This window comes from Hyperoodon ampullatus (assembly GCF_949752795.1).
Source record: "Hyperoodon ampullatus genome assembly, chromosome: 3".
NCBI classification, from domain to species: Eukaryota; Metazoa; Chordata; class Mammalia; order Artiodactyla; family Ziphiidae; genus Hyperoodon; species Hyperoodon ampullatus.
The window spans coordinates 88,603,678-88,618,521 of NC_136916.1; the positions used below are offsets into that span (position 1 = coordinate 88,603,678).

The window sequence follows — 14,844 nt, forward strand, 5'->3', positions numbered from 1 at the left end:
GTTTGAAAAACATTGTCCTAAACGTTGTCCTAAATGACCACAAATTTATATTTTGGTATGCTTTTATCTAATAAATTGTCTTTAATTCCAAAGCAGACTCTGTAGAAAATATGCAGATTATTCAACTACAGGTTCTTAACAAAGCAAAGGAAAGACAACTAGACAATTTAGCTGAAAAGTTAAATGCAAGCGAACATCAAATTAGATATCTGAATCACCAGCTTCTGATAATCAAAGGTAAGATAACAACTGTTGGGTGCTGTCATGTATGAGGTCAGTTGGGCTAGATAGCTTGTTTTCAATAACCTCATTTTAAATAAGAAGCTTAGAGAGGTTGATGTACTTGGTCAGGGGCTCAGAGTGAATTAGTCAGCACGAAACAAAAATCCAGGACTTTTGACCCATTGCCTTGGATTTCTCTCCAGAATGTACATTTTGAGGTCCTCATTATTTCCCTTCTTTCTATTCTGTTAGGATCAGTGAACATTATTTAAATATGCTGATAGCATTCCATCCTAAAAAGTTGCTGTGTCCTTATATGGTTTACCTCCATTTCCCAAAGAGACTTGTGTTTAGTTTGCAGTACATTTTCTGAGCCTACAAATTAGCATAATGTTTTAATCCAAGTAAGAGTCTGTGATCCTGAACTGCTTTGGGAGTGCCAAGGAGAAAATGCAGTCATCTCTGGGAGAAGCACATAGTGTAAACACAGATTTCAAATTATAATTGCTTACTCTTTGTGCTTTCTGTAGTTTTGGTCAGTGTTGAACTTTGCTTTGTAGAATAATTTTGTGACTGAACTCCAGCTCATTTCAGACTTGATAGCGAAAAGATCTCTTTCTGTAATTCTCATGAAATTTATTTTGTGAGAACTTATGAACTGTTACAATAAAGTATGTGGTAAGAATATAAGATTAGGTGAATTTAAGCGTTCATTGCAAGTATGTATAGAAAGTAATTTGTCCTCAGATTCCTTCTTCGATTAGCAGGTGTTTGTCATATCTATGTAGCTTCTCAAGTAACAAATGCTGAAATGATTGTTAGGGGACCTTTTGGTCCTCAAAGGGATACATTAAGACTTTTGAAGAGAGTGGTTCCTGTTCTGTAAAATTAAAAAAAAAGAAAAATTTTGGTGTCACTCACATTTGTTTTTGAAACCTTTCTAGTTTTCTCGAAATCAAGTGAAGTTCATTATCTGAATTGAATTAAATACTGCAACATTTATGTGATATAGATCTGATATTTGATAGAGAATGTGACAATTAGGGTCCCTCTATAGTAACATATTATTTATATAAAATTTTTAAATACTCTAGATGAAAAGGATGGTTTGGCCCTCAGCCTTCGAGAATCACAGAAACTCTTTCAGAATGGAAAAGAAAGAGAAATTCAGCTTGAAGCACAAATAAAAGCACTGGAGACCCAAATACAAGCATTAAAAGCCAATGAAGAACAGGTAAATATTTGATCTTCATTACTTAGGGTAAACAGTTGTTTCTTACAATGAAATGTTAGTTACTTAACGTTTGGTATTGTGGGACTAAATTTAGAACTTTGACGTTTACACCTTCTTCTACCATAAGCCTACATTCCTTTCCCTTTCCTTGGAGGAGTGGGTCTCCCATCCACGTAGTCATCTATACACCAGAAATCGGGGGGTGGCGAGACCTCAGCTTCTCTGCTCCCCTTCGTCCAATCAGCCACTATGTTCTGTTGGGTCTCCTCATTTCTGTCTACATGTCCCTAATTCAGGATTTTACCATTTTTGCAAAAGTCTCTTAACTAGTCTGTAATGTTTTACCCCTTCTCCTAACTCTTTCATCTGGCCATCTGAGTAATCTTTCTAAAGTACAGTTGTAGTTATATCTTTCCCTTGCTTAAAGCCTTTCAATGACCCTGCTTTACTTGTGCGGTGAAGTATCATGTCGAGATGACTGTCTGATCCTTCCCTTTCTCTTCTCTTACTCTTCTCAAACTCTCCTCAAACTCAACAGTCTGTCTGTTGTTTTTATGTACTCGTATGTACTGTCTCCTGTCTCTGGAATGCCCTTTCCTCAACACACTGCTGTTTCATGAACAAGCCCATGCTCAAGCGTTTTCTTTTCCTAAGTCTTTGCTGTTTTCTTCCCCAAGCCACATGATCACATCTGTTATAACAGATCTAGAACATCTTGAAGGCAAGAACGGGTGGCCCTCATCTTAGTGACCCCACCATAAGCCCACTGCCTGGCACATAATAGGTGGTCAGTACAGTGTTCAAAACTGACCTAACCTGTGTATTTCTTTTTCCTTATGTTTCTCTGTTCTTGCTCTGGTACTATCATGAGTATAGCTTTATGTTGTGTTTTGGAATTTGGTAAACAAGGGCTACCCTGACTATTAAAATATTTAGTAGCTCTTTTTCACATTTTTTCTTCTAGATCTTGCAAATCAACTTCTCATGCTTTATAAAAAATCTTGTTGGGATTTTGATTAGTGAGGCATTGTATTTACCATTTTATGGATGGTGAACCAAGTCTTGGAGAGGTCAAATTACTTTTCCAGGATTACAAAGCCAGTTACTGACAAAGCATCAGAACCTAAATTTTCTAACCCCAACAGACTTGCCTTTAAAGTGGTGGCACATTCTTTGATTAATGAGATGGGTGGCCATTTGACTGTGGGACATAGTCACAAGTCATTGGTAACCAAGCCTGGTGGTGGTTGATTCATGAGAGTAATACCATTTTGGTGGTTAAAAATGAAAGTGACTTGGTTTTAGATGAGATTTGTGGCTAGTTCTGAGGATGGTTAAATGGAAAATGTTAAAGAATGTTGTCTCATGTCTGGTTGCTTCTCGTCCTTAAGCTCTCAGCTAAAAACAAGAGAGGACTTTCCATCCACCTTACATCTCAAGTAGCCTGTTGCTTCACATTCTTACTCCCCTTCACTGTGTCATATTTTATCACTCTATTTTAAAAATATCTGAAATTATCTCTTTTGTTTACTTGTTATTGTCTGTCTTTTCTCACCAGAAAGTAGGAGGACTTTAGACCTTGGCTGTTTTGTCATCATGTCCTTAAGTGCTTGGAACCCTGCCTGGCACAAAGTGTCCACCTTATTTACTGAACAAATGAATGAATGTCTTAAGCAGTTAAAGTGGTATTTGGGTAAATAGGCAATCTCTGGAACAGAATGAAGAAGAGGCCTCATTTGAAATTTTAATTTTGTGTGTAATATAGATTATCATCATTTTAAACTTTTTGAAAAATGGTAATTATTAAAGAGTTGAATTGCTTTTATGTCGTAACCTACATGATCTTTTGGTAATCTTTTTATACGTTAGAAATTACATTTATAAAAAATAAAGTAGCATAAATTTAAAAAGCAACAGAATCACCAAGTATATTAGTTTTCTATTGCTGCTGTAACAGATCACCACAAACTTAGTGGCTTAAAACAGCACAAATTTATTACCTTACAGGCAGAAGGTCAGAAGTCTGATGTGGATCTCATTGGGCTAAAATCAAGGTGTCAGTAGTGCTGTGTTGCTATCTAGAGACTCTAGGGGAGAATACTTTTTTTTTTTTTTTTTGCCTTCTCCAGCTTCTAGAGGCCACCTGCATTCCTTGGTGTACGGCCCATTTCCATCTTCAGAGCCAGAAGTTACTGGTTCTGACTTTTCTGCCTCAGTTTTCCTCATTTAAGGACCCTTCTGTGTACATTGGGTCCACCCTAGTAATCCAGGACAATCTCCTTATTTTAAGGTTATCTGATTAGCAACTTTAATTCAGTCACAACCTTAATTTCCCCTTGCTATGTAACATAACATATTCACAGGTTTCAGGGGTTAGGACATGGGCATCTTTTGGGAGCCATTATTTAACCTGCTACACAATTATTTCATAACAACTATACAGTTACAGTTTTCAAAACTTTCTTTTTAGTAAGTGACCATTGACAGGTTTCATCAGTCTCTCAAACAGTTGTCATTCTTCTATGACCTAACGATTGGATTTCCCCCTACACTTGGAGCAAAGAGGGATGCAAACAGCACCGGGACCGGTATAGAAGCAGCAGATTCCTTGCCTGGTACCTATGTTGCCATCATTTGCGCATAATCCTCTGTCACTCTCCTCAAACAACTACAGGTTTTTTTTTTCTCCGTGAATAATGTTTCCAGCAACCATGGGCCTGGTGGGTCCCAGCTAGGGAAGTCTTAAGGAACTAGAGCCACCATGGGGAGACCCTTTCTTCTCTACTTTCATTTAATTAAGCGTGGTTGATTTTTAGAGTTAAAATTCATAAAGAGAGCACAGTCAAAATACCGTAAGCATAGGTGTCCTGTGTGTATTTACTAGATGATTAAGAAGTCCAGAACAACTGAAATGGCTCTGGACAGCCTGAAGCAGCAGCTGCTGGACCTGCATCATTCGGAATCACTTCAGCATGCGAGGGAGCAGCATGAGAGCATCGTTATGGGCCTCACAAGGAAGTATGAAGAGCAAGTGCTGTCCTTGCAAAGGAAATTGGATGCTACAGTTACTGCACTTAAAGAACAGGTTGGGATGATTTCAAATGATCAACTGTTATAAACACGTAAAGCTGGTTATTTTTTATAACTGACATTTTGCAATTCATCATATAGAAATGCTGGATGTTTGCAGTAGGTGTATGAGTATAATTTAAAAGTCCAAAGAGTTTTATCTATGAATATGCCTTCAAGACATACTATTGGAATTCCTTCCTCTTATAGGATTGGTTAGTACTTTCTCAGTTCTCACATTACTAGTTCTTCGTTTGTCTAGTATTTGTGCATATTGTTCATATGACCTCAAAAAATCTGGACTGAAAGGAAGGAGTGTCTGGGAGCTGGCCTGGACTTGAGAGGTTGTCCTGGGAGCTAACCAGGAGGAGAAGGCTTTTCTTGGGTCTCCCAGTGTTTTGGTTATTAACCTGTCAATAAAGATTGTCTAGATCTTGGGAGAAGAGTTAATTTGGAGAATAGTGTAATCAATAGGGAAGAGATTCTGATCTAAAAATCATTTAGATATGAAACTCGAGCATATTTCACAGTTTTTATTTTACCTTTGCCCCAAAGAGAATAGAATGTTGTAAGCTGAGGGTGAGTCAGATAGTGGGTTTGCTTGTGCTCCAAAACCCCAGGGAATCAGTTGAATGAATAACATTTCAGAGATCATTTTTCTCAATGTAATTTCAGAATTAATTTAACCCAAGGAAAGAAGAGAAGAATAATAAGATGTGAGGGTCTGGAAAATCCCACCACACTTAAAATTCACACTGATTTGGGTTGTTCTTTCTTATTTATACAGCTGACTCTGAATTTTTCCATGATTTAGTTAGAGCTATATAAGATTGTGTTATTGGCAATAATAATTGTATACCATTTCATTTTATTTTACTTTCATATGTGTTTATGTTTTTATTAGGCTTATTTTCCTACATAAGGTTTTTTATTCTTTTTATGTAGAAAAATATTGTGAATTTGATCAGTGTGAAGGATATATACGGGTGGGGAAAGACAAAGCCTGTGACAAATTATTAAGTCTACTTTATATAATATTTTAAACAAATGGAATTTGAGATATGGTTTTACTAAGCTTGTCTGTGTTTGGGTAGCAGCATGAAAGTTGGACGGGGAGAGTGGTGCCTCCTTGCATGACGAGAGGAGTGGAGTCTGGTGGCTTTTCCATGCTGGGTTGAGGATCTCTCCATTCTCTGCTGACGTGGGCACAATTACACAGGGACAGGCTGGGAGCAATTCCTAGTGTGTTCAACCCCTGTGCCTGCTCCATTCTCTTTTCTCACCTCCCCCAACCCCTCAATAGAAGAACCCTAGACTAGAACCCTAGACAGAACAAAGTTTTAATTCTGTGCTGACTAGGCTTCAGACCCCTGAACCATACATTGAAGTTATTGATTAAGGTCTTTTCCACTGTTGCATTCTGTGAGTGATTTTGATTTTTTCTTTTCTTTTCTTTTTTTTTTTAAATGGAGCAGAGCATAGCACTGATGTTAGCTTCTGCTTACAGTTGTATAACTGCTTTGCAAAGTGGTGATTCCAAAGTGCCTAGGGTTTTTCCTTTCTGGGAATGTTTCTTCTGGTATCCCTTTTGTGCTGTCAATTTGCTATCAGTTGGCTCAGCAATATATATATATATATATATATATATATATATATATTTTTTTTTTTTTTTTGCGGTACGCAGGCCTCTCACTGTCGTGGCCTCTCCCGTTGTGGAGCACAGGCTCTGGACGCGCAGGCTCAGCGGCCATGGCTCACGGGCCCCGCTGCTCCGCGGCATGTGGGATCTTCCCGGACCGGGGCATGAACCCGTGTCCCCTGCATCGGCAGGCGGACTCTCAACCACTGTGCCACCAGGGAAGCCCAAAACAACTCTTAAAAAAGAGTAGCAAGGAAATAACTGGGTGATTTAGCAGATGAACTTGAATAAGTTTGCTAATGTTCTGAATGGCTCTCATGTAGGCACACACAAGTGTGTATCTATGTATATGACAGTGTAGCAGAGTAGATGTTCACACATTGTTAAGTTTTGCTAGTGACAAGAGATTCTTAACCTGGCATCTCCTAAGGCAGTCCATGACTAGGCTCCAGGGAGGTGATGAATCCTCTGAAATTGTGGGTATGGTTTTCTCTTGGGTGTCAGTATATGCAGTTTTTTTGAGAAGACCCATGAGCTTATTCAGATTTTCCAAGAAGTTCATACCTCCCCTTGCAAAAAGTTGAAAATCTCTGCTTTGGGAAAAACTTGTTCTTGGAGGGAAAGGACAAAAATTGTAAACTAGTCATATTATTTCATTTGTTCAGTAAACTTTTACTGAAAACAGCTAAACATCAGGATGTAAACAAGTTTTATGTAGATTTAATTGTATTTTGAAAGACAAAACTCAACACAGGGACTACCTTATTCCATGTGATGGGAGAACTAGCAATCCATCGTATAATTGTGTTTTTTTGAATTTCTGTGTAACTAGTATATTTTGAGAAAAACATGGTTTGTAAAAATTATATTATTAATTTAATGTTTTCCTTAAGTCATCAGCTTTTCTGGTAGAAAGGATTGTACACACTCTCAACATATACCAGTTGTTTTTATTTTGGCTGAGTTCCTCTTGGGTTTTTTAGTGTGACAGAGAAGATGAGAAGAAATGAGCTTCTTGCAGCTCATAGTGTTTCTGCACTGACAGAACTCTAATAGCAAACTATCTCCTAGGCTCTCTCCTCCATACTGTCTCTCCCATTCATAGAAGTGTCATATTCTAAGATCTCTGGTCATCTGTCCAAACTGCCTTCTGTAGTACTTCCTCCTGATACAGGTTAAGATCTCTGATTATCTCCTCGATGGTATAAAACCTTTATTCACCCTGGTCTTCTTGAAATCTTCAGCTTTTGGTGAAGTCATGGACTTTGGTTTCTATGTTATGACCTTTACCTGATCTATTTTCTAACCTTTTTAAAAACGTTATATGTACTTAAACACTTCCTATTGGCTAAGAGACTCCCACAGACCTCTGTGAGTGTAGACTAATCCTCATTTTTTTTTTTTTTGGTGCACTGCATATCTGTTCAATTCTATTTGCTCTAGTGGATTCAGCTGTTATCTCTTTATCACTACAATTGTCTCATTCAGTCTTAAAAGACGTCTGCCTCTCTATCAGTCTTGAACTGAGTGTTCTCACTCAGGCTAATCATGGAAAAGATGGAACCATTTGGTTTTTTTTGTTTCTTAGTATTTAAATTGCATAGTTTTATGAGTATAATCTGTTTCCCTGAACTTGTCAACAGGAAACAGAGTAGCTTAATTGATTGTTGCCTAAGACACTTTCTTTCCCCATCCCTGTCCATGTAGCTTGTGGGGATCTTAGTTCCTTGACCAGGGATTGAACCCGGGCCGTGGCAGTGAAAGCCCAGAATCCTAACCACTAGGCCACCAGGGAACTCTTAATTGATTGCTGCATATATTATTGCCATGGTCTGCCTCTTCTTTGTAATGGTTTTCATAACTACCTTTTCTTGAACTTTTTTTTGGCCAGTTCTCAGTCTCTTGTAAAAGCTATTGTGGCCTCCCTGGCACATAAATGTTAGTTGTCCCCCACCTCTTGCACACACATTCACACTGTCATGAATATTAGCTCATTCGCTGTGTTTGCCATGTTACTTTGGTGCTTTAGAACCAAGCTTTTCAAGCTGGCCTCGGAGTCAGCAGCAGTGTGCCAAGAGGTTTGCACGGTTGAATAAACATGGACCAGTTTCCAGAAGCTTCATTTTGCTCAGAAATTTGGTAGAAAAACTTTAAAGCAAACATGACTACATTATGAAATAGAATACAAAATTCACATGAATTTTTAAGCTAAAAGAGGAGACTTCAGAGTCCCTTTCCTCTGCTTAAGGAGACTGTTAGTAGTACCCTTATGAGGTGTATTTTCTATCTGTATCCTTAAGGCATTACTGGGCTTTAGATTATGCTATAAATCAGGCCCCACATGCCTTTTCTCTGCTTCAAAGTCCTTTCTTGATATTCCTCTTACTACTTATTTTCCTCAGGCTTTTTCAGGTAACATCAGCCAATTACCTTAATTTACTTCTCTGCCTCTCACATGTGCTGCTATTTGCTTGGAATTCAGCCTGTGTAGCCCTTTTTGAATGAGGGGTGATGATTTCTTCTACCTGGGAATGGGATTCCCATGGCTCATTACTTCCAAACACAGTTTCTTTTTGTAGACATTTGAATATATTATATACATGCTCTAGATTTTCTATATATTTCCATGTATTTCCATACACTCACACATTTATCCTGTCTGTTTTTCTTTGACATTTTTCAAGTGTTTTTTTGTAGCACTCCCTATGTATAAAACACTGCACAGGCACCTTCAAAGAGACTATTAAGAGAAATAAGACATGTAAAAGGTGGAAAGAAAAACATGAGAGAAACAGATCAAGTTTAAAAGAAGTTCAGAAGAGGGAGAGATAATTTTTGGCTGTTCAGAATAGAATGAGCTTTTGGCTGTTCAGAATAGAGTGAGTTTCCATGTGTTTGTATCCTTGCTGACTTGGGATACAAATTCCATGGTTCAAAGTGGTCTGCCTAAATATGTATACGTACAGTTATACTGAGACTGTAAAATGCAAATAGGCATGTAATACATTTCCTTTGGCTTGAATAAAATCTAGTTTTAGAACAACAGTGCCTTGTGAATATAGAGCAGAGAGGGACTTTAGAAGCCATCAAATTCAAATTAACCTTTATTATCGTAATTACAAAAGAAAAAACAGACTGAGAAGTTGATGACTTGATCGTATAAGTGTGTTCTTCTGACTCCCAGTCCTGTGCACTTGACCTTGTAAAAGAGGTGATCCTGCCAGGTGATGATTTTATATTTGACTTAAAAATCCAAGTATGTAAGATCATAACTGTTAGTTTAATATTTAATAACTAACTGATCATGAAAATGACTTCTTGGACACTTTTTCTATTTAGGAAGATATTTGCTGTCATTTGAAAGATCAGGTTAAACAACTGGAAAAGAATCAAGAAGCAACCAAATTAGAAAAGACTGAGATCATTAACAGATTGACGAGAAGCCTGGAGGAGAGCCAGAAGCAATGTGCCAACTTGTTGCACTCAGGTTGGTGTCTGCATGGGTGATGGCTCCCCAGAAGGCTAGTAGAAATATGTGGAGGGCACACAGTAGGATCCGTGAGTTACTATAACAGTCCAGAAAAGATCATTGGTGATAAAATTTTTTTTAACATCGTTACTGGTATATATGTATGGAGGTGTGGTGTATTTTCATTAGATAATTTGGAAAACCCAGACAAGTATAAGGTAGAAAATAAAAATAGCCAATAATCCTACTACCCAGAGATAACTGTTGTTAATGTTTAAATGTATTTCCTTCAAGTGAAATGAACACACACATATAGACAGTTCCCTGCTTCTGTACACAGTATATTTTAAAATAAATCAAAGCTGAATGTGAAAAAATTGAACAATAAAATATATGTTAAGATAGGTTCTATACCTGAAAGCTAAAAATGGTCATGAAATCCCACTATATTTTGCTTTTAGACTCTATCTTTGATCATATAGTTCTATCCTTTTATATAACTTCTTTAATTTTTCTTTTCTTCTAAGTGGAGTAGCCGCTTACCTGGTCAGTTGAAGCCCATATGTTACGTTTTTGTCACGCTTAAGATTTCTAGTATGGTCTTCATGGTATTAAGTTTGAGACATATGCTTCCTATCACTTTCAATAGTACTTTTATTTCTTATTTAATAAAATGATATGAGAGTAAAATGCAAAAAAATAATCAAATGTTTATACAAACACTACTGTACAGACAAAACTGCCTGGTTTGCTGGTGAATAGCTCACACTGAAGATAGCTCAATGATTATTCATCAACTGATGAATAATCAGACCTTGGCATATGATGTCAATCAGACTATTGATACAATGTATGTAAGAGTGGGTTATTCAGAAATTGAAAAGACTGTCTAAATGTGTGTGTGTGGGTTTTGGTGGAGGCAAAATTTTCATCATACTCCATTTAGGTCCCACCTCTGTGTTCAGTTTTGTATCCTTTTGTTTCACATGGCATTACTTGCTGAGCCTTTTCCCTTGCCATTAAAGACTTTGAAAATATGATTTTCTTTTGTTGCATTATATGCCATCATTACTTTGCTTAACCATTTTCCAGATGCTCATCTTCTTTTGAGGAAATCCAATAAAGTCCTTTTAAAATGGGAACCTTTTAACCATTTAGAATATTAGGTTACTAGAGCTTCAGAAGTACAATACCAATATGCTTCTTGTACATGTGGAGGTGGGGTTGTGGAAATAAAAGAACTCAGAGAGAAGCGAAAGGCAGCAAGATGTAGTCTTCTTATTAGACGGTAGAAATGGTTTCCAAAGAATTTTTGCTCTGGCTTTCTGTGAGCTGGAATGTTCTGCTCCTGTTAAAGGACTTGTGGAGTGTTAAGGTCTGTAGACGTGGCTGATTTGATTCATGGCAAAGTCACAGTAGCCTGTGTCTTCAACTTCCCAGGGACCTATGGGGAGCCATACTAAATCTTGGAAATGTCTGCACCAGACCTATGCCTTCTGGGTCCTACTAGCTGTACCTCTGTGCTCCTAAAAAGGTAGCTAAAAGGTAAAAAAGCAGAGCTCCACCTTCTGTAGCCTCAGTGGATTCAAGTTCTTTTGTACGTCACAGGCACTTTGTCCCTTTACATCTGGTGTATTCTATGATTCTTTCTCCCACAGGCTCAGTACAGGAGGTGGCTCAGCTACGGCTCCAGATGCAGCAAGCACAAAAGGCACATGCTATGAGTGAAAACATGAACAAGACTTTGCAAGTGAGTGTTGCCACTGGAAAGAGACTCCATGGGTAACTGAATTAGGCGTTGGTTACATCACCTTTCTGAGCCTTGGCTTTCTCTGTATAAAAGAGGTGGCTGGTGGGCTTCCCTGGTGGCGCAGTGGTTGAGAGTCCGCCTGCCGATGCAGGGGACACGGGTTCGTGCCCCGGTCTGGGAGGATCCCACATGCCGCGGAGCGGCTGGGCCCGTGAGCCATGGCCGCTGAGCCTGCGCGTCCGGAGCCTGTGCTCCGCAACGGGAGAGGCCACAACAGTGAGAGGCCCGTGTACAGCAAAAAAAAAAAAAAAAAAAAAAAAAAAAAAAGAGGTGGCTGGACCGTCTCCAATCCAGCCCGTGGGAGTTGTTCACAGCCTCACCCACACATCTAGGTAGTCAGGCCCAGGTCTGTCCAACTGCAGAGCCAGGGCCCAGCCCCTGCCTTCGCATGGCATAACCTTTCATCTCTGGAGGTGTCCCAGAGATAAGTTTATCTACAAGTGTGGGAAACCTACAAGTGACCTGCCATTCTCTCACATTCTCCTCCAGCACCACTTAACGTTTTCCACTGGAGGAAGAGTTCCAGTATTACCTCCACTGGAAAGAGGCATTTTTTACCTTTTCACCACTGGCAGACTAAAGTGCAACACTTTCTTGGCAAACCAGTCTCCTCCGTCCTGTACTCTAGCAAGCCGATGTGTGCTGCCACCAGCTTCTCAGCTCAAGGGAGGCTTTTTGTGGGGGACAAAATGTGAGGGAGGAGTGAGAGAAGCTGTTTACATCTGTTTTCTCATTCATTTATTCATTTGTTCATTCAACTTACTTGAAAACCTGACATGTGCTACCTTTCTATTTTTAATGTATGCCAAAAATGCATTTGAAGAAGCGTTTCTGCCTTCTATTAATCATTAAAATGAATTTTGAAGAATGAAATGACTGATTCCTTCTTATAAAAAATAATATAACTTGCAATAATTTTGTGTTTTAGGAAGAAATAAAAGAACTAAAAGATGAAATTTCTCTCTATGAATCTGCTGCAAAACTAGGAATATTTCCAAGTGACTCAGAAGGAGAATTAAATATAGAACTCACTGAATCGTATGTGGATTTGGGTATTAAGAAAGTCAACTGGAAAAAATCCAAAGTTAAGAGGTATCTAGAAAATACTTTACTATAGAAGAATTCACATTAATAATATTGATGATGCATAATAAAAGGGGTTCTTGAGTGCAGAACAATATATTTTAGTAATTTCTAACGAAGTTGCAATGTCTGAAATCAAAATTAACAAAAACCTCAAGTATTAATATTGTACTGTCCCAATAGCAGTAGGGCACCTCAGTTTCAATAAGGTAAAAATGATTTAGTTAAAATATGTAAGTTAAGGTCTACAACTTGAATTATGTATGTTTTATTATTAAGGTGGGGGCATATTATTTTTATGATGTTAACACTGTGTGTTGGAAGTAGGCATTTATCAATGGTATATGAGAAAATGAGCATTAATTTTCCCTAGGAACCTTACTGTGACCTTAGTTTTAAAATACGGATTCTGTCTTTTACACTTAACGCAAATATTTTAACACTGCTTAACACAGATATTTTTAGCACTCTCATGGAAGGGAGTGCTTCATCGTCCCTTCTAGGGACCAGCGGGTGTGTGTGGGGGGGAGTGGTCGTGGTAGAAGAGGGAGCACATTTTGATACCATTAAACACTTAAAAGATGAACGAAGGAAAGGATGTATATTTTGAAGCACTCGCTATTTGTAAGGGGCTATGCAAGGCTCTGGGAGTAGAGTACAAAAGATGAAATAGACATTCTCCCTTCCCACCGGGAGTTTATATTTTGTCTGAAGGGGAAAACGAGACACAGTTGTAAGCAACTAAGTACTGTGTGCTAAATGTAATGCTTGATGTACAAAGGGGCATTTATCCATTTGTTCTACTGGTCTGGGAGAAAGATGAAAGATGAAAGAGATTGTATTCAGGCTAAGGAAAGCCTTTCTTGAATGCATTCTTTTTTAAATTTATTTTTTATTTTATTTTATTTTTTTATCTTTTGGCCACAATGCGTGGCATGTGGGATCTTAGTTCCCTCACCAGGCATCAAAACCGTGCCCCCTGCCAGTGGAAGTGCAGGGTCCCAACCACTGGACCACCAGGGAAGTCCCCCTTGAATGCATTCTTGAATGAAACCACCACCATCTTGTTTATAGATTAAGACTGACATCACTAACATCATTAGTGTTTCTTGAAAGTATTTACTACCTCTTGTGTTTCAGGTATCATGCAACTAAATACAAATGTATAAATCTCCTGAAAGGTTTGTTCCACAATAAGTTTTAGAACTTATGCTGTGATTCCATTTTCAAAACAGTAAAATGAAATTCAGTAAATTAAAATCTCAATCAGGTGATGCTGTGGAACATGACGTTACATTAGTTGAGTAAGTTTCCATTTATCTGGAGGTCAGTCTTTAGGGACTCTCATCTCAACAGATCCCAACTACAATCTAGAAAGAAGCCAAGAAGCAAATGGCAGACCAAGATTATGTGATGTCTTTATTAGGGGCCACCTTGGGGCTCTTATCCCAGGGCCATATTGACTTAGATTTGTTGGTACCCCATGAGTTACCTGATTTCCTAACTGACCACAGAGTAACTGGGTCAGGGAGTTGGGAGAGGTGCTGCCAGGGCTTCAGCCAGACGGCTATGCCTCAGCAAGGAGAGAACTACAGGAACTCACAGTGCCGGAGCTGCCGAGCACCAGGGTAAGCAGCTTTATACATCTAGGCCTGTTCTGATCCACATCAGAATGTCCACAGTCATGATCCTGAGTTGTCGAAGAAAGCCTTCAGCTTTGATTAGTTAATTAAAGCAAAAAGAGGATGAATGTGCTTTAAACAGATTTACATAAAAATTTAAAGTTAAAATGTAGTCATCTGGAAAATTTACTGCTGTGAATGCCTCATTTCCTGTTAATGCCAGATTAATTCTAAGGGGCTAGTGGAAAGAGCACGGTCTTTAGATCCAGATTTGTTTTGAATCATAGTTTTGCCATTTATTACTAACTTTATGACCTTGGGCACGTTTCTTGACTTTTCTGAGCCTGTTTTCTTATCAGGCTTTTTCTATCAGGTAGATTATAGCATATCCCTTGGGGGATAAAACAAGGATTAAAATAGATAATGAATATAAAGGGCCTCATGTAATAAGTTCTGGCACATATTAGGCACTTAATCAGTGGTAGCTGTTACTATTTTATTTAAGAGATGCTTGGTTAAAATATACCATTGATCAGATTTTATATTAATCAACTTTTGATTGGACACATATATTTTGTAAAAAGTCCTTGATCATCATTTAAATCTTGGGGAAAACATGGGATCCACATTATCATCTTAGAGTTGGGAAAACCGGAGCTCAAAGAGCTGAATGCCTTAGCCCAAGAAGACAGACCC

At 38.3% G+C, this 14,844-nt stretch overlaps 1 protein-coding gene across 1 annotated transcript in view; it reads left to right on the plus strand.

Moving 5' to 3' along the window:
• Window positions 1-14,844, plus strand: part of CEP152 (centrosomal protein 152) — a gene marked incomplete at its 3' end in the record, with an annotated part of 97,779 nt that overhangs the window by 26,536 nt on the left and 56,399 nt on the right. Inside the window, exons 7-12 of the mRNA XM_079699119.1 lie at window positions 97-237; window positions 1,317-1,456; window positions 4,341-4,541; window positions 9,504-9,651; window positions 11,292-11,383; window positions 12,372-12,535. Coding sequence (XP_079555245.1) covers window positions 97-237; window positions 1,317-1,456; window positions 4,341-4,541; window positions 9,504-9,651; window positions 11,292-11,383; window positions 12,372-12,535 — 886 coding nt within the window. The remainder of the gene's footprint in view (window positions 1-96; window positions 238-1,316; window positions 1,457-4,340; window positions 4,542-9,503; window positions 9,652-11,291; window positions 11,384-12,371; window positions 12,536-14,844) is intronic.